The sequence below is a fragment of the Mugil cephalus genome, chromosome 15 (genome assembly GCF_022458985.1).
Source record: "Mugil cephalus isolate CIBA_MC_2020 chromosome 15, CIBA_Mcephalus_1.1, whole genome shotgun sequence".
NCBI classification, from domain to species: Eukaryota; Metazoa; Chordata; class Actinopteri; order Mugiliformes; family Mugilidae; genus Mugil; species Mugil cephalus.
The window spans coordinates 11,240,817-11,261,954 of NC_061784.1; the positions used below are offsets into that span (position 1 = coordinate 11,240,817).

A 21,138-nucleotide genomic window follows, 5' to 3' on the forward strand; every position below is an offset into this window, starting at 1 on the left:
CAGTTTGTGAAAGTTAACTGATAAGGTAACCTGCTTCTGTTCATGGTAAAGAAACTGAAAAACATATATATGATATGAAAATTAATTATTTTTCTTATTACAGGTGGAGCCGGACAGTGGCTGGATGATGACCAAAAGCACAATCGACCACCTCCAGGGCACCGTGCTGTCGTTCTTTGTCAAAGCAACAGACTCTGGTTCCCCTCCCAAACACTCCCTGGTGTCGGCCTTCATCCACGTCGTCCCCCCTGACGCATTTGTTCCCTCATTCACCCAGCCCCAGTACTCCTTCACCATCCCAGAGGACACACCGGTGGGAACAGCCCTGGGATCTGTGTACATGGGCCCTGGACAGACGGGGATCTTCACTGCAGTCATAGGAGAGATGCTAGACAGCAACCAGGGGGGCACCTTTCTAGTGGAGAGGGACTCAGGTCTCATCCGTCTGGTCAAGCCGCTAGACTACGAAGAGGTCAGCATATTCCGCTTTAAGGTCGCAGCAACAGCAAGGAGGGACCTGATTGAGTCTGTGTCCACCGTGGACCTGGAGGTTAAGGTTGGTGAAACTTTCTATGTTTGCTTTCTTCGGTTGATTCAAGGTGAATTTAATCTTTATTTCAGCCATCAAGTTAGAAAAAAAAAATCAAATAATAAAAAAAAAAATATATATATATATATATATATATAAAACAAAGGTTTACTCGAGTGTTTACACTGACAGAAATCACAAAATCAATGTCTCAGCAGGTGTAGCAGTGAGTCAGAGCAGAGCAACATGCTTCACTAGAACAGTGTAAAACTCTGACTGGAAATATATATGCACACATATCACATTTCCACATCGGAGCAAGTGTAAATTAGCAATGATGCTGGTTGTCTTCATTACGTGTTAACTATTTAGGTGCTATAAATACATATTGCCTTGTTATTTTAATGCATTTTACTTTTTTTTTGACGGTACTGAACTGAATTATTGATGGTTTTGCAGATCTTAGATGTGAATGACAACAAACCAGTGTTTGAGACTAACACCTACGTAGCCACGGTGATGGAGGGGATGCCACCAGGAACCAGAGTGGTCCAAGTACGTGCACTTGATCCAGACTGGGGCTCTAACGGACAGGTGCGATACAGCTCAAACTAAATGAGCGTAAAGTACTTTTTAATTCAGAGAGCTGCTTTAAAAAGTCACTTTACACATCTGTTCTTAAATCGCAGGTGACTTACAGCCTCGGGCTTCTACTCTCGTACAACCTGGACTCGACAAAGGATGCTTACCCCTTGGCCGGCCCCATCACAACTGGTTCCGTCTTTGCCATCGACAGTAAAACAGGCTGGGTTACCACGGTAAGCCAGATGGACCATGAGGCCTGCTCCAGCTACAGCTTTGAAGTGGTGGCGTCAGATCTGGCCGAGTCACGGCCCCTCTCCTCCACCACGGTGGTGACCATCGCCGTGTCGGACGTCAACGACAACCCGCCGCAGTTTGAGAGGGAGCTCTACCGGGGTGCAGTGAAGGAGAGCGACCCCCTCGGCGAGGTGGTGGCTGTCCTGAAAACCAAAGACAGAGACGGCACAGATCAGAACCGCCTCGTCAGCTTTTACATCACTGGTGAGGAAATTGAGATCACAAGTTCAAATGCGAAAAGCATCCAGTGAGAGGAGGCTGTGGAGCATAAATATTATTCATTCATTTGCCTAATGGGCTTGCTGGTATTACAGGTCATATTCATTTTACGATTACATTTCAATATTACAAGGTGTGCATTATACTATAAAGGAAACAGAATAAAAGATCTCTACTCGTAATTTATTTGTAAACTTATTGACTTCTTTTGTTTCTTCCAAAACCGCTGTAAATTATTCCTATGAAACTATTTGGAACTGAAACCCATTGTTCATTTCAAACAAGTTGTAGATTTTCACAGACTAACTTGTGACTTTGTGAAATAAAAGCATTTTGAGAACTCTCCAGCAAAACTCTAACCTTGATAATGAGCTTGATGCTATCCCATTACACTGCCCATTACGCTGTCGGATAATATGTTTTTGCCTTGTGTTCTGGCATTTAAAAATACAGATTAACCTTAATGGAAGTCATAAAAGGTCAAAGATTTAAACTTTGAAGAGCCATGGCTGCTGCTCCGCCGGTGTGGATTACACTATTATGACAGATGGTTATTGATTTCACCAAATGCTACCTGCATCATTCGTGCGTGTGGGTGGTGTGTATGTGCTTATTCATCTTGCGAATGAATAAGTCTTGCTGTTTGTTCTCATCTCGTCCAATACATCTTCGCTCTTTTCTAATATCAGCACTTTAATTCTCACCTGTGTAATCTCCAGGAGGAAACCCACGGGGCGTGTTTGGCCTGGCGCTTGTGCAGGGGGATTGGAAGGTGTACGTGAGCGGGCTGCTGGATCGAGAGCAGCAGGACTGGTATCTGCTCAACATCACGGCCAGCGATGGCCTGTACGTCGCCCGCACTGCAGTGGAGGTTACCGTTATGGATGCCAATGACAACAGTCCCATCTGCAATCAGGTCAGGGAGCAAGACCGACACAAATGTGCAAAGTAAATGAGAAGTGCAAAGTAAACAGGCGCCGATGAGGCAGAGGAATGTTGAAAGATGAACTGGTTTTTCAGTTTGTTTCATTTTAGTAGTAATTGCCTTTATCCACTTGGTGTGCGGGGTAAACACATTCCAATGGTTTAGTTTTAGCATATAAATTGAGAGAATACATGGCTTTTGATACCGTCGTGTACAATAAATATAGTTGAAATGTGAGTCACTGATTAATGAAAAAAAACAGGGATTTTAGAGAGAAAAGTTTTAGTTCATTTACAGTATAAAACAATTGAACTGTCAGTCACATCCATAGATAATGTATAGCTACAGTGACTTCAACCTTTGGTTTGTCAGCCACCTTTTTTGAAGCCTTGAGTCTGCCATTTGGTTGTGGCCATCTTGTTATTTCTGTGACCACAGTGGGATTCAAGGGAGGAGCTTGGTATGCACTAATGTCACTGCCGCCCAGGGCCACGCCCCCCCTGAAAACATGTTGAAATGTATCAGTAAATACAGCGAGACCGGGAAAAATGTGGATTATCAGATCAAATTAAGGACAGTTATACTCGAACAGTGATCCATACGAACTAGTATGGATTTGGAAAAGTGGATTAGCCTCATTTCCATTTAGTTTAAATTAGTTTAAGTTAATTTCAGTCATGATAAATGTAGCTAAACAAAAGATGCTAATGCTAAGAGCTTTACCGAGAAGTAACGTTAGCCGTACAATACTGTGGTGTCTGACGAGACGTTAAAAGGATGACGAGTGATCGCAAATATTCCGTTTACTGTTTTATTGTTATTTTGTGTTGGAACTGAAATAGCCATGTCAAGTAGCCGTAACTACGCCAAAACAACAGCCCTCCAGAACATTACTTAAGAAGTAACTTAAGGTATGACTTCATCATAAAATACAGCATAAATTAATATTACCTGAGACTAAATTTGAACCACAACACCAGGTTTCAGTACCTGGATTCCAGTTGTTCCTTAGTAATGCAGCGACCCATTTACTTCTCTTTTCTTTGGCTTTCGGGAGCCTGTAAAAATAAATCTCGGACTGCTTTTCAGATCTGTTGGTGCAGTCAATTGCACATCAGCTCTTACCCATTTTTTTTTTATTTAGTTTTACAGTTGAGACGCTATTAAAGTCTATGATTCAACCTAATGCGACTAATCTCCATGCTCAGCTGTCACTTTTTGCCACTCAGTGGCCGTAACCATGGAGACTTCGCTAGCTGTGACGTCACATGCATACCCTCTATTACTCCAGACCGGACCAGGCACATCAATCAAGCCAGCCACACCTCGATAGAGCTCCCTTTGGGGACTAATATCTATTAAATTATGGAATTGATTCATTAATAGAATAAAATACATTAATTTGGATGACCAGCACACTAATCAGTAGTGTATTTTAAAAAATAATGTATTAGAAAAAAAAACAGATCTAGTATTTATGAGGGAAATTGAGATTCTTTTTAAACATAGTCCATTAGAGTTAGACCTTCTGTGGCATTGGCTTCTTTTTTCAGACTTACTGATTCATCTTTTATATAGTCTTTGATCCCATCACACAATAGGTGGCGACTAAATACAGCATAATGCTGTGCCTACGTTCCAATTGACGTTGTGTTAAGAATCAGGAGAGCCTCCCAATCCTTTTGAGTAATTTTAACAGTGGCTTAGCTCAGAAAATTACTATGTTGAATAATGTTAAAATTAGCATATTTATGACTTTGGCAAGAAATGCAGAGTCTTGGCCTGCAGTCGTAGAAAAGGGTTTGTTCAGGTAAAATATTGATTCCCTGCTCCACTGTGCAAAAAGTACAAACTCATTGTGAATTAATTTGAATAAAATGTCTTTTTTATTATTTCTGGGGGTGTGCTCGGACTTATATATAAAACTGACTTTTAGATTTTTTTTTTATATAGCCTACAAAGTGTTATTAATCTTGAAAATATTCAAAAACAAAATAACGAATTTACACAAACAAATGACAAAAAAATCTGTGATAAAAGAAATCAGGTTAGTCCGCTACTGATTCCATTAAAACTTCAAGATGTGAGTTAGTACTCTTCCAGAATATCATCCTAGGAGATGAGGAGATAATTGGGTTTGAGACTCTTCTGGGAGTATCCCCCTTTCCATTTAGTAGCATTCTGCACCTCCTCGGTCTCACATAATTAGTCGAGAAACTTTCATTTTTCCCACAAAACCTCAAAGTCGTTTTCTTTGAATTTGTCCCCGTGTCCCCATTCTACTCCGATAGTCTATCTGTACTCGGGCAAGTTAAGCCCCTGTGACTGTATAGTGACGTTACATGGTAGCAACGTTGAATGGATCAAACACTCATGTTATTTTATATTGTATATTCTAATGAGAGGACATAAATCATTTCAACTACAGACGTAGAATAATACCAATAAAGTATTCCCATGGCAATTTATATGATTGTTATTTCTTTGATTAACTGATTAACTTAATTGACTCTTAAAAAATTCTTGTTTTGTCCAAAATGCAGTCCAACACATTACCCTAATATAAAACAGGTGACATTTACAAAAATGACTTTGGATGGATCACGCAACAGAGCAAAAGCATCCAGACTCCACTCTGCTTAGACACAGTACACTTGCATTTCTACTGTGCTGGTCTGTGTGCCATAAAATTGTGAGTTCATTGCCAGAGGCTGTCATTGGCAGAAGTGGATGCTAGGTCCAGAAAAGGGCACTTAACTCAGCTGAGCTTGTTCTGTCAGCGGGGGATAATGGATGCAACGTCCCGAGAACTGTGATTTTGATGCGTTGGACAGATGTTGTTTCTCTCTCATCGTGGCAAGTGTGGTTTCACTGTGTGCCTGTGTGTGTCTGTGTCCTGCCAGGCGGTGTACAGCGCCTCCTTTCCTGAGGACATTCCCACTAACAAGGGCATTCTGACGGTGGCTGCCACAGATGCTGACTCAGGCTCCAGTGCTGAGATCCAATATTCATTGTTTGGCATCGGGGTTGAAGACTTCTACATGGACGCAAACACTGGTACATTCATTTATTTATTTTTTTTAGCTTTCTGTTTGATGAAAACGGTACGCACTCCAAAAGTTGTCTCTAAACGTTTTGATTTATGTCTTAAGGTGAGTTGCGTACAGCCACCGCGGTGGACCGAGAAACGACATCCACCTACAAGCTCATCGCCCAGGCGACTGATGGGGGAGGGCTCTTCTGCCGATCTGACATTTCTCTCAAAGTGTTGGACGTGAATGACAATGCCCCGTCGTTCTCGTCACCTCGTTACCTGGCTAGTGTGTATGAGAATGCCGCGCCCAAGGCTCTGCTTACCCGGCTGCAAGCCAGTGACCCTGATGAAGGTAAGCTGGTGCGTTGTAATGCAAGCGAGGATAATGAGCACAAAAACTTTCTTTTTTGTACACTGAATGCAGAGTCAGGCTACTACGCCACTAATCAGTCAAACTGCTGACTTGTCCCATCAAGATCCTGAGCCCAAAGCATCTGGGGGTACAGCTTGTATCACACACAATTTGTCCATCTGTCCTGCTCAGGTCTCAACCGCACAGTCGTCTATTCTCTGGTGGATTCGGTCAACGGGTTCTTCTCCATTGACCCTGTTACCGGAATAGTAATCCTGGAGAAATCTCTGGACAGAGAGAGCCGAGACTCCTATCGTGTCCGTGTCCAGGCCACGGACCGAGTTGGGCAACAGGGGGCACTGTCCTCCCAGGTTGGTTGGAAGTCCAAGCACACAGATTCAGTCTTGGTTGTACATATACAGAGTATCCACTGAACCTAACTGTAGGAAGTGTGGACCACTAGTATTTGTTGTCAAATAAAATCATAATAATAAGATTACTAAAGTTCAAACTGTTTGCATTTTGTGTAATTCTTCTAAATTTGTCACAACAGCACAATAAAACCAATCATTTGTTGAAGCCAAATGTTTTTTTATAATTAAACCATTTAGTAATTATTACTCTACATAATAAATTTAGCCAGCCATGGAGTCTGAACATCTGGTGTGTTGTGATCTGTAATTCTATCCAAAAGCCCGACAAAAACTGAATAGAAATATGCTGTTTACTGAAGAGAACAAATAAAGAATAGAGTAGATTTTAATTAAGATACAGTGTGTTGTCGTCAAATTGTGCAGCAGCACGGGATGGGAAAGACAGAAAACAGACCATCAGAAAAACTATGTTGACTCTTCACAGGTTTCTCTTTCTGAGGATGTTAAAATTAGACATGAACACAAGCTGAAAATAAACCCCAGTAAAGAAAGAAGAAATGAGGCCAGGTGTTGTCATTTTGGCCAAATATATGCATTCGCTTATGTCTGGAGGCTTGGTGACCATTGATGCTGAAAATTAATATATTTTTTTTAAAGCAGTGTGTACCATCTTCACTAATAATAGTAGTTTTAGCTGCAGTAGGAGCAGAGGCAGTTGCTCCATGAGGCATAGCAGTATCTGCAGTAGGCACAGTAATATAAGAGCTGTACAGCAAGAAGTGATCATGGCAGTATTGCACACAGTTGATTCCAACAAAGAAGCATTTATCTGATTCTGTAATGCTATAAACTGTAGATGTTGCCTTGATGTTCTCTAATGCTTTGGTGGACTCAGTTCAACGGGGACAGTTCAATGGGGAACGGCTGATGAATGAATCGTTAAGGTGCCATTGTACAGTCCCTTGTGTCTTCCTCAGGTCGATTTGACCATTTTGGTGCTGGATGTGAATGACAATGCTCCAGTCTTCCAGAGGAGGGACTACGCTGTTACTGTCCCAGAGGATGTGGCCGTGGGAACCGAAGTGCTGCGCGTGTTGGCGACAAGCGCCGACATCGGGGCTAATGCTGAGATCACCTACAGCATCCGGTCGGGCAACGAGCTGAGAAAGTTCTCCATAGACAGAAGACTGGGTGAGCAGACGCCCTTACAGTAACCACATAATCACACTTAGGTTAAACCAAAAATAACACAAAACCAGCTTTAACTAAACTGATTGTGTGCTGTCTGTTGGTTAAAGGGTCCATTTCAGTTGCTGATGATTTGGACTTTGAGGTGTGTAAGGACTTCTACCTTACTGTTGAGGCGTGGGACAGCGGGAACCCTCCTCTTAGCACTGCTACCATGGTAACAATTGAACTCATGGACGTCAATGACAACGCTCCAGCCTTTAATCAGGACATCTACAACGTACTGGTCAGCGAGGATGCGTCCATCGGGAGGACGATCACAAAAGTAAAATCTAGTCCTCACTTTATCCCCTCCTGTTGTTTCTTTATTAATATTTATGTCTTACTATTTAGGTGTTGGCTGAAGATCTGGACAGCCAGGTGAACGGTCGTATCACCTACTCCATCCTGAAAGGTGACCGGAACAACCAGTTCTGGATTGACCCCGTTACAGGCCTGCTCAAGGTTAATAAGAGGCTTGATAGAGAACTGGTAAGCATGCTTTTTTTTCATATACAATATCTTAAAAGCAATCAATTGTAATTTTCTGGTTCCTGAGCACATTTGAGTCAGAAACGTCCCATCAAGGTCATCACACTGAAGTCTCACATTATGCAAGCATAACGGTGCTCACAATATTGCCTGATACATACAAATACGGCACATAATCCTCTGTATCCTCTAGGTCTCCAGGTACTCCTTGTCGGTGCAGGCATTCGACAGTGGCTCCCCTGCCATGTCCTCCACTGTGACAGTTAACATCGACATCTCCGACGTTAACGACAACCCTCCCGTATTCACCCCTCCCAACTCCACGGCGGTCATACAGGTAAGTATGGCCCATGTGTGTTTGCTTTCTGTAGTTATACTTTTCTTTGTGAAGTTGTTTAAAATTCGGTTCTTTCCATATTTCCAGCTTAACCAAGCTGCCGGCACCACCTTGCTGAAGTTATCAGTTAGCGACAAAGACTCCCCCAGAAATGGCCCTCCCTTTGAGTTTCGAATCATGTCAGGAAATGAGAGAAAGTTCTTCTCCTTGGACCAGACGGGAACTCTGAGGTCCAGCCGTGTGTTCGGTCCTGAAGCACCCAGAGAATTCACTCTCGAAATCCAGGTTAGAGTGTGGTATTTTTATAACTGTATAATAAGGAAAGGTTGATTGACAAATATACTTTGTCAGCGTGGTTACACACACTGTCACCACTGGGAGCTGCACATTACTCACAATCTGTCCCTGGTAGCAGCTAAGTAAAGCTATTCGTCTTGGGTTAAAAAAAGGAGCATTTAAAACAGCACATTTCTCTCAGGGAGAGCTATTACCATGAATATGATGTGACTTAAACCTAAAACTTTTGACACTAAATCAGTCATTTATATTTCTGTGGAGCTCTTTCTTGTGTGATTAGATGTTCAATATCTCACTACAACTGTGTTCTGGTGTCCTAGGCGAGTGACTCTGGTAAGCCAAGGCTCAAATCCTCTTCCTGGGTCTTTCTGAGGGTCATCGGAAACAGTCAGTACAAACCCACCGTCTCCCCACTCGAAATCTTCATTGTCATGGTAACCGATACCTTCCCGGGCGGCCCAATCAGTCGGATCTACGCGACAGACCGCGACCCCAATGACGTTCTGTCATTTACCCAGAAGTCTGAGCCCAAGAGCATGTTTAAGATCAACAGACAAGACGGGAGCATCGTGGCTCTCCCGGGCCTAGAACCTGGCAGGTACACACCACACAGCCAAGGGACAAAACACACACACAAGAAAGAAATATGATATGGAAAACACATTTTCTTGTCCTCTTTCAGATACCAGATGAATGCTACAGTGAGCGATGGACGTTTCGCTGTGATAGCTGATGTGTCGGTCCAGGTGGAGCAGGTGACGGATGTTCTGCTGCGTAGTGCCCTGGCTTTACGTTTCAGCTCCCTGTCCCCGGAAGACTTACTCGGTCGCTACCTGAACCAGATACAACTAACCCTACGGAGACTGGCTGGCTGGAGGTGGTCACCAGGCCAACAGGATCCTCTCCACATACTCAGCGTGCAGCCAGTGATGGGGACATCCGATGTTGACTTGCTTCTGGCCATGGAGAGGCCAGAGTCACCTGGCAGCGGCCGCATGGGTGGCTTCTACTCCCAGCAAGAGCTCTCTGCAAAGCTGGAGGAGGCAGGAACGCGGGGTCAGATTCGAGGTGTCCTAGCTGGGGCAGTGGTGGTGAGCAGTGCTTGTTCTGGTGAGCTGGAGTGTGGGGACCAGGTGTGTGAAAAGCAACTGGTGAGGGAGGGTGACTCGCCTGTCACCTACAGCACAGAGAGGGTCAGCTTGGTCTCACCAAGGTTCAGCCACAGAGAGATCTGCACTTGCCCTGGTGAGCACGCCTTCTCTTCCAGTCTAGCTGAGCCTCAGTATGTCTCTACAGCATCTTAGGACATGATACGCACTGGTCAATAACCGGAAGCAAACGGTTTCTGGAAAACATTTTTCTGACATTGATATTGTGTTTATCTGAATAAATCCCTGACTCTCAGAATAATGATTGGCATAAAGTAGGAAAAATGATAAACCAGAATAAATTGAAAAGAGATTCTCATATAAACATAGATGAAATTCCCGTTCAATATCTATAGATCTCCCACTCATTCCATACAGGAGCGGCATGCCCAACCCCTGTGGAGCTTTGTGAAGGTCAGTCTTGCCCAGCAGATATGCAGTGTGTGCGTTCCGGTCCTACAGCGCCATCTGTCTGCCAGTGTCAGCCTGAAAGACTAGACCAGTGTGCAGGTAGGATTTTATTACGCTTGCAGTTTAGGTGCACTTACAGGCATGCAATAACATCCTAGTGGCTTTTAATATGAGTTTCTTCAATTTAAATGAAGTATTGCTTCTCTGTCTGTCTTTGTCTGCTGCGAATGCTTAGGTCAAACTTCTCTGAGTTTCTCTGGAAACAGTTACATCAAGTACAGAGTGACAGAGAATGGCCAGAGTGGAGAGATGAGGCTCGGCTTGAGGATCAGAACACTTCAAAGAAGAGGAGTGATTATGTTCACACGTGTTAACCCCTGTACCATGCTCAAGGTGAATGAACTTTCTTATATATAAAGAATCTGCGCTTTACAGTTTTGCATTATGGAAGGTGCCGTTGCGCTGGGATGAAACAAACAAAAAAAAAAGTTCCAAAAGCAAATGGGAGATCAAAAGAACTGACAAAAAGATACTTTCTCTTTCCTGTTGCAGATTGAAGGGGGTCGGCTCTGGTTCCAGTTGGACTGCGACAACACCCTTGGCATTATGGGTATCTCTGGCAGACCAATAAACGATGGGCTCTGGCATGCAGTTGCCTTGGAGCTCACTAGGAACTACACACTCCTGTCATTGGACGACAGCTACGTGGAGCGGCGCCGAGCAGCCCGAGCCCCCATCCGTCTTTGGCCTCTGGCCCCAGATTCATCATTTTTCTTTGGAGCGCAAGTGAGGCCGCTGAGCGGTCAAGGCGAGAGGCCAAGTCCAGGGCCAGGGCTTGGGGACCGTGGCACAAGGGGCCCTCCGAGAGCCCAGGACGGGTTCCAGGGCTGCCTGGGCTCGCTGATGCTGAACGGCAATGAGCTGCCACTCCAGAATAAGAGGAGCCGTTACGCTGAGATAGCAGGGCTCAGTGAGGTCAAGCTGGGCTGCGTGCTTTATCCAGACTCATGCGTCAGTCAGCCCTGCCTCAACGGAGCCATCTGCAGCAGCATGCCCTCTGGAGGTATGCAGACGAACTCTCGCTGTTGTAAAAATAAATTACAAAAACAGTTGTTGTCTTATAAAAAAAAAAAGTATAACAAGCTGAGGTTTAATTGTAGGACCTTAAATTTAACATAACATAACTTATATATATATATATATGTGAAATTTCCCTATCTATCCCTCTATCTATCTACACACACTACCAGTCAAAAGTTTGGACACACTGTCTCATTTGATGTTTTTTTCTTTAATTTTACTGTTTTCTACATTGTAGATACGTACTGAAGACATCAAATACGTGAAGCAAGATAAATGGAATTATATAGCAAAGAAAACATTGTTAGATAACTCAACATAACTAAATATGTTTTACATTTTAGATTGCTCAAAGTAGCCACCCTTTACTTTGTTGACAACGCTGTAAACCCTTGGCCTTCTCTCAATGAGCTTCATGATGTAGCCATTTAGTCATTTGTGGAATTTCTTGCCTTCTTAATGTGGTTGAGACCATCACTTGTGTTGTGCAGAAGTCAGGTTGGTACACAGCTGACAGCCCAACTGTTAGAATTCATATTATGCCATGAACCAATCAGGTAAGTGACGGCCCATCATTACGTCGAGGACTGAAGGTCAGGCAGTCTGGCAATTTGCAAAAACTTTGAATGCGGCCCCAAGCGCAGTCGCACAAAACATAATTCGCTGTGACGAAACTGGTTCAGAAGAGGACCGCCCCAGGAAAGCAAGACCAAGAGTCACCTCTGCTGCTGTGAGGATAAGTTCATCAGAGTCACCGGCAGTTAGAAATTGGCAGTTAACAGCAGCTCTGATCAGAGCCCAGATAAATGCCACGCAGAGTTCGAGTAGCAGACAGATTTCTACATCAACTGTTCAGAGGAGACTGCGCAAATCAGGCCTTTATGGTCGAATAGCTGCTAAGAAACTGAGGAAAAACAAAAAGCAGAAGAGATTTGTTTGGGCCAAGAAACACAAGGAATGGACATTAGACCGGTGGAAATCTGAGCATAATGGTTCCACACGCCGTGTCTTTGTTATTTCACACATTTTTTTCATAATTCCATATATGTTAATTCATAGTGTTAAAGCCTTCAGTGAGAATCTACAATGTACATTAAATGAGAAGGTGTATCCAAATTTTTGATAGATAGATAGATAGATAGATAGATAGATAGATAGATAGATAGATAGATAGATAGATAGATAGATAGATAGATAGATAGATAGATAGATAGATAGATAGATAGATAGATAGATAGATAGATAGATAGATAGATAGATGTTATTTAGATTTAGATAGATATTTATTCAATATTGTTTGACATTTTTATCTTTCTCTCTCAGGATTCTTATGCAGTTGCGCTGCTGGATTCACTGGAGGGCGCTGTGAAACAGAAATGACATCCTGCATGCCAAACCCATGCCAGAACGGAGGGGACTGTAAGCCCTTAGGCAGTGCATTCCTCTGTGGCTGTCCTAGAGGACTCGGGGGACTTATGTAAGATGAAATGGCCTGAGACTACACACACTTTTAAACCTTAATAACTGCTTGCCTTTGCCGCGGCTTGTCCTAGTTAGACAGAATATACACAGTGACAGTTGAGGGCAGTGATCATTTCATGCTTTAACCCGTGCGTCCCCCAACTCATTCAAACATGTATAAGAGTCAACAAGAACACACGCGTTCGTTAGTTCAAATTAGCATCCCAGAACCCACTATGTTTTTCCAGCACTTATTGTGTGGGACAAATTAGGGGTTCTAATTTAATTCAGCCCAATTTTGGTTGGAAAGCCTGTAATCATTCTCATGCTGCAGTCTTAATTACAGTTCAGTAATTGCCTTTGAAACAACCTCAGTGCTCACGCTGTCGTTTGGTGGAACCACCACTAGAGAGCAGTTTTCCCTCAAAGGAGAAAACGGTTCTGCTCTTCATGCTTTGGACAAACTATTTTTTTTTTTTTTATGAAGCTGGATTAAATCATATTTAGCCAAAAAAAAACTAGGATTAATATTTTGTTGTTGTTGTAATCAGTTCACATTAAGCACAGACTGAAACAAAAACCAATGAAAATCCTATGTTCTGCCACAGATGTTGAGTGTAATTAGCTGTGAAATTGTGTTGGTTTTTACCCCCCAGAAAACGAATCAATGAAACGTTTGATCTGAATTAACAAGAAAATAATGTGGACATGAACCACTAATAGCGGAATTCTTCCTTTCTTTTTTCTTTTTTTTTTACTCTTTTCTTTTAATTAGGATATAAAGTATTCATTACCTGAAATATTCATGTGAGAGGCTATCACTGGCCAGAACATCCAGGACTTGATGAGCAAACTGCATGTCCTTAATGACTCCACGCGCTTTTTTAAAGCGAAAACCTTTCGGATAGTTACACAAGCTTCCTGAAAAATACTTTTCTACTTCTATTGGACCGACTCTTGCAAAGTGTTTTCAAAATCCCATCAAGTAGAAAAAATAATTGAAAAGAGAAGCGTATGTATATTCTATCCCCTTCTCAGCATGACTGACTGTTTGAAACGAGGAGCTGAGCTGACTACGTATGTGTGTGGAGTAAAATTACATTTACAGTGTTGGTTTGGAATTTGCATCTTCAGGATCCCGTGTGTGTGTGTGTGTGTGTGTGTGTGTGTGTGTTTTAAATTTCTTTTAACCAGAACCACATAACCTGGGTAAATGTGAATAAAAATAAACCCATGAAGATAATCGTTTATATGAGATTCACACGATTCACTATTTATTTGCTTTCTTTAGCCATTGTGCTTTCATTTTATTTATTATTTTTTGAATTTCTAATGATTCAGATCACTTTCAGCATTCCTGTGTGTGGCACTTTATTTATCTGTGTCCCTACAGATGTGATGAGGATGTCAATGAGTGCGACCAGGAAGAGTGCGGAGATGGAGGCGAGTGTGTCAACACGTATGGTTCCTTCTATTGCAACTGTTCAGAAGGATACGACGGTCAGTTTTGTGGCGATCAGATGCCCGATGATCCGGGAGATGACACGCAGGTAAAGTAGCAACATTCACTTTTGAATTCATGGATATTTATATAATGTAGTAGCCAACTATAAAGTTAATTACATCTGTTTCTCATAAAATTCAGTGGCTTTGTTCACATATGACTTCAGAACAGATAAACTAAATTTTGTGTGTTTTATTCAACCTGTATACACAAGAATGACCTGTCATTAGAAATGAATGAAAGATTACAAACACAAACACATTGCCACACTTCTTTTCCACACCCCAACAGCTCTGGTAATATAAAGGTTTTTGTTCAGTCCATTCTGTGGCAGCACGATGACTAAGCGTGTACGTTTCGGCTAACACTCATGATGTGATGTGACCAGGGACAATATATTTGATTAGAAATCCACAGTAATTCATACATTATCATCTAATGCTGTGTTAGATGTTTATATCGGCTTCAATAACAAGTTTTGAACTTCCTTGTAGGCGCAACTTGTGTTATTTATGTATTTAGTCACGTTCATGACAAGGGTCACAATGGAGCCTGTGAGGAAAAGTTGGAAACAGGACTTTATGTCATCCTTCCTGGATATGAGATATTGCGTAGGGCCTGGAGTCATCCTGGTGACATTTACACGTGGAAGCCCCTCTCAGGTGGGGATGAAGTCCAGGACAAATTTAGACTGAAAGGCGACCACAACTTCAGCTGGGACTTCTTCTACATTAGTGAATATGTCTGTTGTTTGTTACTGTTGATACTGAAGAGTTGTTAATGTCAAGTTTTCAAGATTTGGGCCTTTGTCTGACTACAAGGACATACATGGAAAATAGTAGTTCAAAACCTGTAATTTTTACGAGAGCTGAAGCTGGTAAAACATCTAACACAACATTAGGGGATATTGTATGTATTATTATGGATTTATAATCAAACATAATGTCCCTGGTAGGGCTGGGCGGTATGACCAAAAATATTTATCACGGTACTTTCCAAAATTCTAACCGTATAGCAGTATATTTTGGTAATATTTTTTCATGCATTATCACATGTTCACAATATTTTCTACTGGTTGAGAGAGGAATTAATGCAGTAGATTGGCTAAAGATGGAATGAGTAAATATTGTAGAAAAATCCCACAGTAGTAGATATTAACATCTCAGAGGGGGAAAAAAAATAAATGTTGATAAAGATGAAGTGAAGAAACAGGGACACTTTGGGTTTCATTTTATCTTGACCTTTTTATTAATATTTAAACTGTTATGTCTGTAACGTCAATAGCAGCGAGGCCAGCTACCGTAGTAATTGTAGTCTGCGCGCAATATATTTTTTCCCATTCATAAAAAGCTAAAATTGGGGTCATTTTCAGGGACAGCTTTAGCCGGGGCTTCAGGTCATCCGAAACGAAGATGTCTCCAGAAATCGGGGACATCTGGTCACTCTAAAAAAAAAAAAAATCCAAACAACCGACAAGGCACCTTTTTTGTTGGCATAGGTCCTCTGGCATCCTGCAGCCTCATTTATCGGACCTTTCCATCTTCGCCACGCCTCGCAGTGACACGGTCACACCATGTGTGTTTAGAAGCGCTACTTTGAATATGGTCCGGTCTCGAGGCGCAGCGTTCCGAACTCCATGCAATCAAATACACCGGTATGCCGGTATATTAAAAATTCATTCAAATACTGACCGGCCTTGGTCCCTGGTCACATTGACCGGGAACATCATGAGTGTTAGCCGGAATGAACGCAGTAGAAGGGTTAAACTCTACATCCTGCCTGCAGAACAATTGTATCTGGTTCGCAAGATAAAAATTAATATTTATCAGAAAAGACCCACAGGTATTTTGCAAGTGCACCAATTGATACTCCAAATCCCAGACTGCATTGCGATAGCTGAACTTTTGGCATCAGGCAGGAACGTCAATCAGCTCCTCACAACTTTATTGACAAACTCATCTGAGTCCTGTGGCCTCATCAACCATTCATTGCGTATGTCACAGATGAGTCAATCAGAATCAGTCCATACCATCGACAGTCTGTGGTCCATATGTTTGACCTATAAAAGCTCAAACATTTCAATCATCTCAAAACACTTAACACTGAAATATGTTAACGGAAATTCTTACACAAAGAAGCAGTTAACAGACACACTGAAAATAACAGCAGCATGTTTAACACAGCCTTAGCATGCTAACTTAGCCTTGTGATTAGCTCCACCATGTTAGTAGTTTTATTCAGGCATCAATTCAAAGTGTTGATATAGCTAATATAGTTGATCAGCCAATTCATACAGCATACAGATGATGTCAGGAAACCACAGTGTGGACTGTTAATCTCACAATGTCGTATCAAAAATAGCGTCACCATGGCCCCAGTTGGTAACATAGTCCAGGGAAAAGTGTTAGGATTACAACCACAACACTTTATTATGACTTGGAAAAAATTTAATTCATATTTATGTATGGCCAATTTATGATAATACATCAGAAAAGATGTGTCTCTTTTTAAATAAATATCCATTCTGGCTGGCCTGTAATTTGGTATCAGTTCTTAATTTTGGCCCCGTCTCTGATTGAGTTTGACACCACTGCTTCAAAGCGTGGAAGTTCAAGTTTTCTTCAAGTCTTGGAGAAAACTTTTTAAATTTTTGTGTTTTTTTACTAGAACCTTGCCCATTGATGGACCTAAAAAAAAAAAAAGAAAAAGCCCTAGCTTTTCAAATTGCTTTTTGTGCATTGAGCTTGTACTTAATTGAACCTGGCATGCACATTGAAGCTGGTGAGAATTTTGAGTGTGCAGCAGCAGCCTCCTGGAAGGCTTTTTTCTCCAGCTTGGTATCTTTGTCTCCACAGTAGATGAATGAGAGTGTGGTAATGGGTAAATCACAGTTTCCATTTGAAGTTTTCACGCTCTTGACTTTTATTGTGCGCTATATACACCTTATACCGACACTGTGAACCCAATCACTGTTGCACATTGTGAGAAGGAAGGGGCTATTATTATTTCCCAGGAGACTATGATCAGCAGGGAAGTGAGCGTGGTTAACAAAACCCATTAGTCTGCTTTCACGACCAATGTTTATGGCATTTAAAAAAAAAAAAAAAAAAACATCTCAAGGCATCTTTTACTAGAAATAAGGCTGAAGAGAAGGTTAGAGCGGAGCTTATTTGTTACAGATTAAAATAGCAATCTGTGGTTTTTATAGCTTCCTGTGTACCGCAAGACCAGGAACAGGTCTGTTGTAATCTTCTGCTGTAGATAAATTTGTATCTAGGTTTACACCAGTAATCATTAGATGCTTTCAGTTTGAAGTCATTTGTAATACTGGTTGTATTTGTGTGATGTATTAGCTTACACTCAGCACTCTGTCCTCCTACTGTTAGTGTTGCTCTCATATGGCTGCCTGATTAACCAGTAAGGAATCTCACCTAATTTAGTTTTCTGGAGAAAGTTTTTAGAGTGCATTCTCAAAAAGTTTGAAACATCAGCTTGTTCGTTATCCGAACGCGAGGTAGTCCTAATTATGAAAAAAAAAAAAACGTTCTTCCACCTGGCAGCGGTGGAGTGTGTATGCTTTGAAAACAGAAGATGCTGTGTCCATGTTTTCATTTGTCTTTTCATGTTGCCCAGGCTGAGCCTCTGTCTTACGTCGGACCGGGAGAGATAATTGGCATCGGGGTCCTTGCCTTTGTCATCATTTTCCTCCTCATACTCTTCGTCGCCTTTAGGAAAAAAATCAAATTCAGGAAAGAGTCTGACCCGGCCTCGGGGACCCAGACGGCGATGGGCATCTCGGCTATTTCCACAGAGACCAGCTACATGCTGCACAAGACTGGCATGGGTGCCGAGGGGATTGAGTTCAAGGCAGTGCGCGTGTCGGGTTCACCGGGGGCCACGAGCACCTATGGGGAGGTGGGGGGCAGCACCGCGGGGCCTCCTCAGGTCATGGTGCGTCCGACTGCCCACTCCCCTCTACCTGGAGGACTAGGCAACCAGGGAATGAGGAGCGGAGATGGTGACAAGACTGTCTCCAGTGAGGCGAGCCAGGTGTGCAAAACTGTGTGTGCATTAATGATTAGAATGTATTTCTGTGTCTCTCGTGTCATAATATGGGCATAAAGTCACCAGGCTGGTCAGAATTCTCATGGTGGCTTTAGTACAGAAAACATAATTATATCTAAATATATATATGTATATATATATAAATGCATGATCCCACTAATGAAAGCAGACCTGAAATTTGAGGAAAATAAATTACCAGTGTGATCGCCAAGCAGGCACTGTGCGTCATTTAACAGTCCTGCAGCCTGTAAGATAAGAGTGTAATTTTAAGTTGCATAATGAATCCGTAATATATATTTTTTAAAAACAAAACAAAACAAAAAAACATTATATCAGTCTGTAGTAACGGCATACCTGCTCGCTCCTATAGCCAGTTTTGATAATACTTTTCTTATGTGATTCAGTTGACTCATGAAATTACTACAAACAACCATAGGGACAAACAGGAGTACTGTGTCAGACAAAGGGCTGCAAAAAGCTGCTTCCGTGACATCGTTGAAAAGTGACATTTGGCTTTGACATAATATAAAATACGTGGTGATTAAACTGTGCTGTTGAACAGGTTGTTCTTCCTGAGTATTTTCTCAGAAGTCGTCTCCCACGATTGTGATCCTGCCCAGAGACGCTGAGATAAATGGGCTGAAAGTAGCGCGTAGTTTACACAAATCTTCCCTTGGTTCGTGCCTGCAGGACAATTTATCTTTAGTTTTGTTTGTCAAATTAAAACGTTTTTTAAACAAGAGCAAAAGGCAGAACAATGCATGTAGGGCGGACCTGCAATAAACACTCTGTGGTCAACAGAGGACGCAGCCAGGAGCAGCAGTAGCGCTTTTAGATAACAATGGATCTCTGTTTAATTTATTGCTACTTTTGGATCACGTTCTCCTCTCCACAGCTGAGCAGCTTCCTCTCAGACAAGCCCAATGTCCGAGGCGTGGCCAACAGGAGGGGCATTGCCGTGTGCAGCGTGGCGCCCAATCTCCCCTCGGCGTCCGCGCGCCGCCCGGAGCACAGCCCGGCCCACAAGGTGTCCTGGGAAGGCGAAGAGATGAGGGAGAAGGCACTGGAGAGGGTTCGGGATGAGAGAGAGGACGAGTGGGGCCAGAGGGCTTTTGAGCTGGAGAGAACGCAGAGAGATAACAGTCCACAGGGTGAGGCATGCGCACGCAATCTCTGACCTGATCAAAAGGGCGAAGGAGTACACACGACACGAACTCACTGTGTTCTATCTGCTGCACTCATACCACCATCTTTACCAAGAGAGCTTATTTCAATGATCTATGCCTTTTGATCGCACACATTAAAGAAAATGGCCCAGTGTAAGCAAGAGTGCTTAAAAAGTCCTGTTATTATTTTTATTACATTATTATTTATGTTATTATTTTATCTTCAGTATTTACTCCCTAGGAGCAATAAACGATAATGCACCTTTCTGTTGCACTGCTGAAATTGGCAATTATGTCCTCTTGTATCAGGATAAAACTCTTACATCTCCCGTGCACTTCTGTTTGAATGGTCAGGGTAATCAGCCAGAACTGATGTCCTATGTTCTTGTCCTACTTTTTTGCTCAGAAAAGTCCAAATCAAAGTAGTCGGAGCACTTCCACACAAAGGCGGGCAACTTTTTTTTTTTTTTTTTTCCCCGTCCAATTTCGCTCCACGTGTGTCTTTGTAAGCTGAGATGGCAACAAACCGAAGGCGAGCAGCGAGACATTGTTGTCAGATAATTCAACTTCGCTCTTCAGAGTTTGTTCTCCGTCGGTGAAATAACCACGTTGCATTTCGGTGCTAAGGTAGACGTCAGATATTTCGATTCTCTGTCCGACCTGTTTGAATAATACAGCTTTCAGTGGGAACTTCCTGCCTGTTAATTATTGATTTCTTCCTGTGGGAATGGGAAATAGGTTATTTTATTTTTTGCTCCCTTGCTGAGCGTGTGCAGCAAAACGGAAAAGCACGTAGCCTTCTGGCTCACAGCTACAACGCAGGCCATTAATTTAGCCGCTATTAAGCTTATAGCAGAGTAACATCCAGATTTATGCACTCCAGCGTTAATTGCCACGTTAACTAATCAATTGGAAACAGTTTAGTTATTAATGTATATCACGGCAACCAGAGCAATAATGAATATTGCAATACAGGGCACAAGTCAATACATGAAATACTAACTAACAAGGGACCATATTGGTAATTCACCATCATTACCTGCGCCATCATGAATAAATCAAATGTAGTGAATAATTAAATACCTGGGGAAAAAAAAAATATTCTAGGAACAAATCATGTCCCATATTGCTGGGATTTTGGCAAGTGCGCTTTCAAACACAGGATGATTCATTGTCGTTGACGCTGGCGTGAATGCTATACCAATTACAGGATGAATTACAAGAGAGCAATTTATGAGGACGTTTTGGTGGCTGAAAAGGAAATGGAGTCAGAACTATCGAGCTGTAACTACGTTTGGCTCGGCGTAGAGGTGGTGATTGGAAGAAAAAACTGAGCCAAATGAAACCGTTTGCAAGTCGATTAACTGTATTAACGCTAAAATTGAGTCTAATTACGCCCTTTATCAAAGTTTAGATTGAGATTTTCAGCTCAGACGAGGTCAGAATTTCAGGCTGAATGACTCAAATGTTTAAACTTAAATGAACGACTTACAATTTGGACATTTCGTAACACGTGGTAGGTGCTGTCACTGGGAATAACGAATGAGCGCAACGGAGAAAAGACTTACTTTTCTTTTTCTTTCCTTCAAAAAATAAATAAATAAGTATATATCTATATATATGTGTTTGTGTGTGTGT

General features: G+C 42.2%; 1 protein-coding gene across 1 annotated transcript in view; it reads left to right on the forward strand.

Moving 5' to 3' along the window:
• The window catches only part of LOC125020891 (protocadherin Fat 3), a 64,957-nt gene that overhangs the window by 33,116 nt on the left and 10,703 nt on the right, over window positions 1–21,138 (forward strand). Inside the window, exons 27-47 of the mRNA XM_047606517.1 lie at window positions 104–556; window positions 989–1,123; window positions 1,219–1,612; window positions 2,347–2,543; window positions 5,456–5,609; window positions 5,705–5,938; window positions 6,131–6,309; window positions 7,290–7,503; window positions 7,611–7,825; window positions 7,894–8,031; window positions 8,225–8,368; window positions 8,456–8,653; window positions 8,986–9,263; window positions 9,348–9,910; window positions 10,192–10,323; window positions 10,460–10,617; window positions 10,777–11,287; window positions 12,628–12,781; window positions 14,159–14,315; window positions 17,903–18,319; window positions 19,230–19,485. Coding sequence (XP_047462473.1) covers window positions 104–556; window positions 989–1,123; window positions 1,219–1,612; window positions 2,347–2,543; window positions 5,456–5,609; window positions 5,705–5,938; window positions 6,131–6,309; window positions 7,290–7,503; window positions 7,611–7,825; window positions 7,894–8,031; window positions 8,225–8,368; window positions 8,456–8,653; window positions 8,986–9,263; window positions 9,348–9,910; window positions 10,192–10,323; window positions 10,460–10,617; window positions 10,777–11,287; window positions 12,628–12,781; window positions 14,159–14,315; window positions 17,903–18,319; window positions 19,230–19,485 — 5,281 coding nt within the window. The remainder of the gene's footprint in view (window positions 1–103; window positions 557–988; window positions 1,124–1,218; window positions 1,613–2,346; window positions 2,544–5,455; window positions 5,610–5,704; window positions 5,939–6,130; window positions 6,310–7,289; window positions 7,504–7,610; window positions 7,826–7,893; window positions 8,032–8,224; window positions 8,369–8,455; window positions 8,654–8,985; window positions 9,264–9,347; window positions 9,911–10,191; window positions 10,324–10,459; window positions 10,618–10,776; window positions 11,288–12,627; window positions 12,782–14,158; window positions 14,316–17,902; window positions 18,320–19,229; window positions 19,486–21,138) is intronic.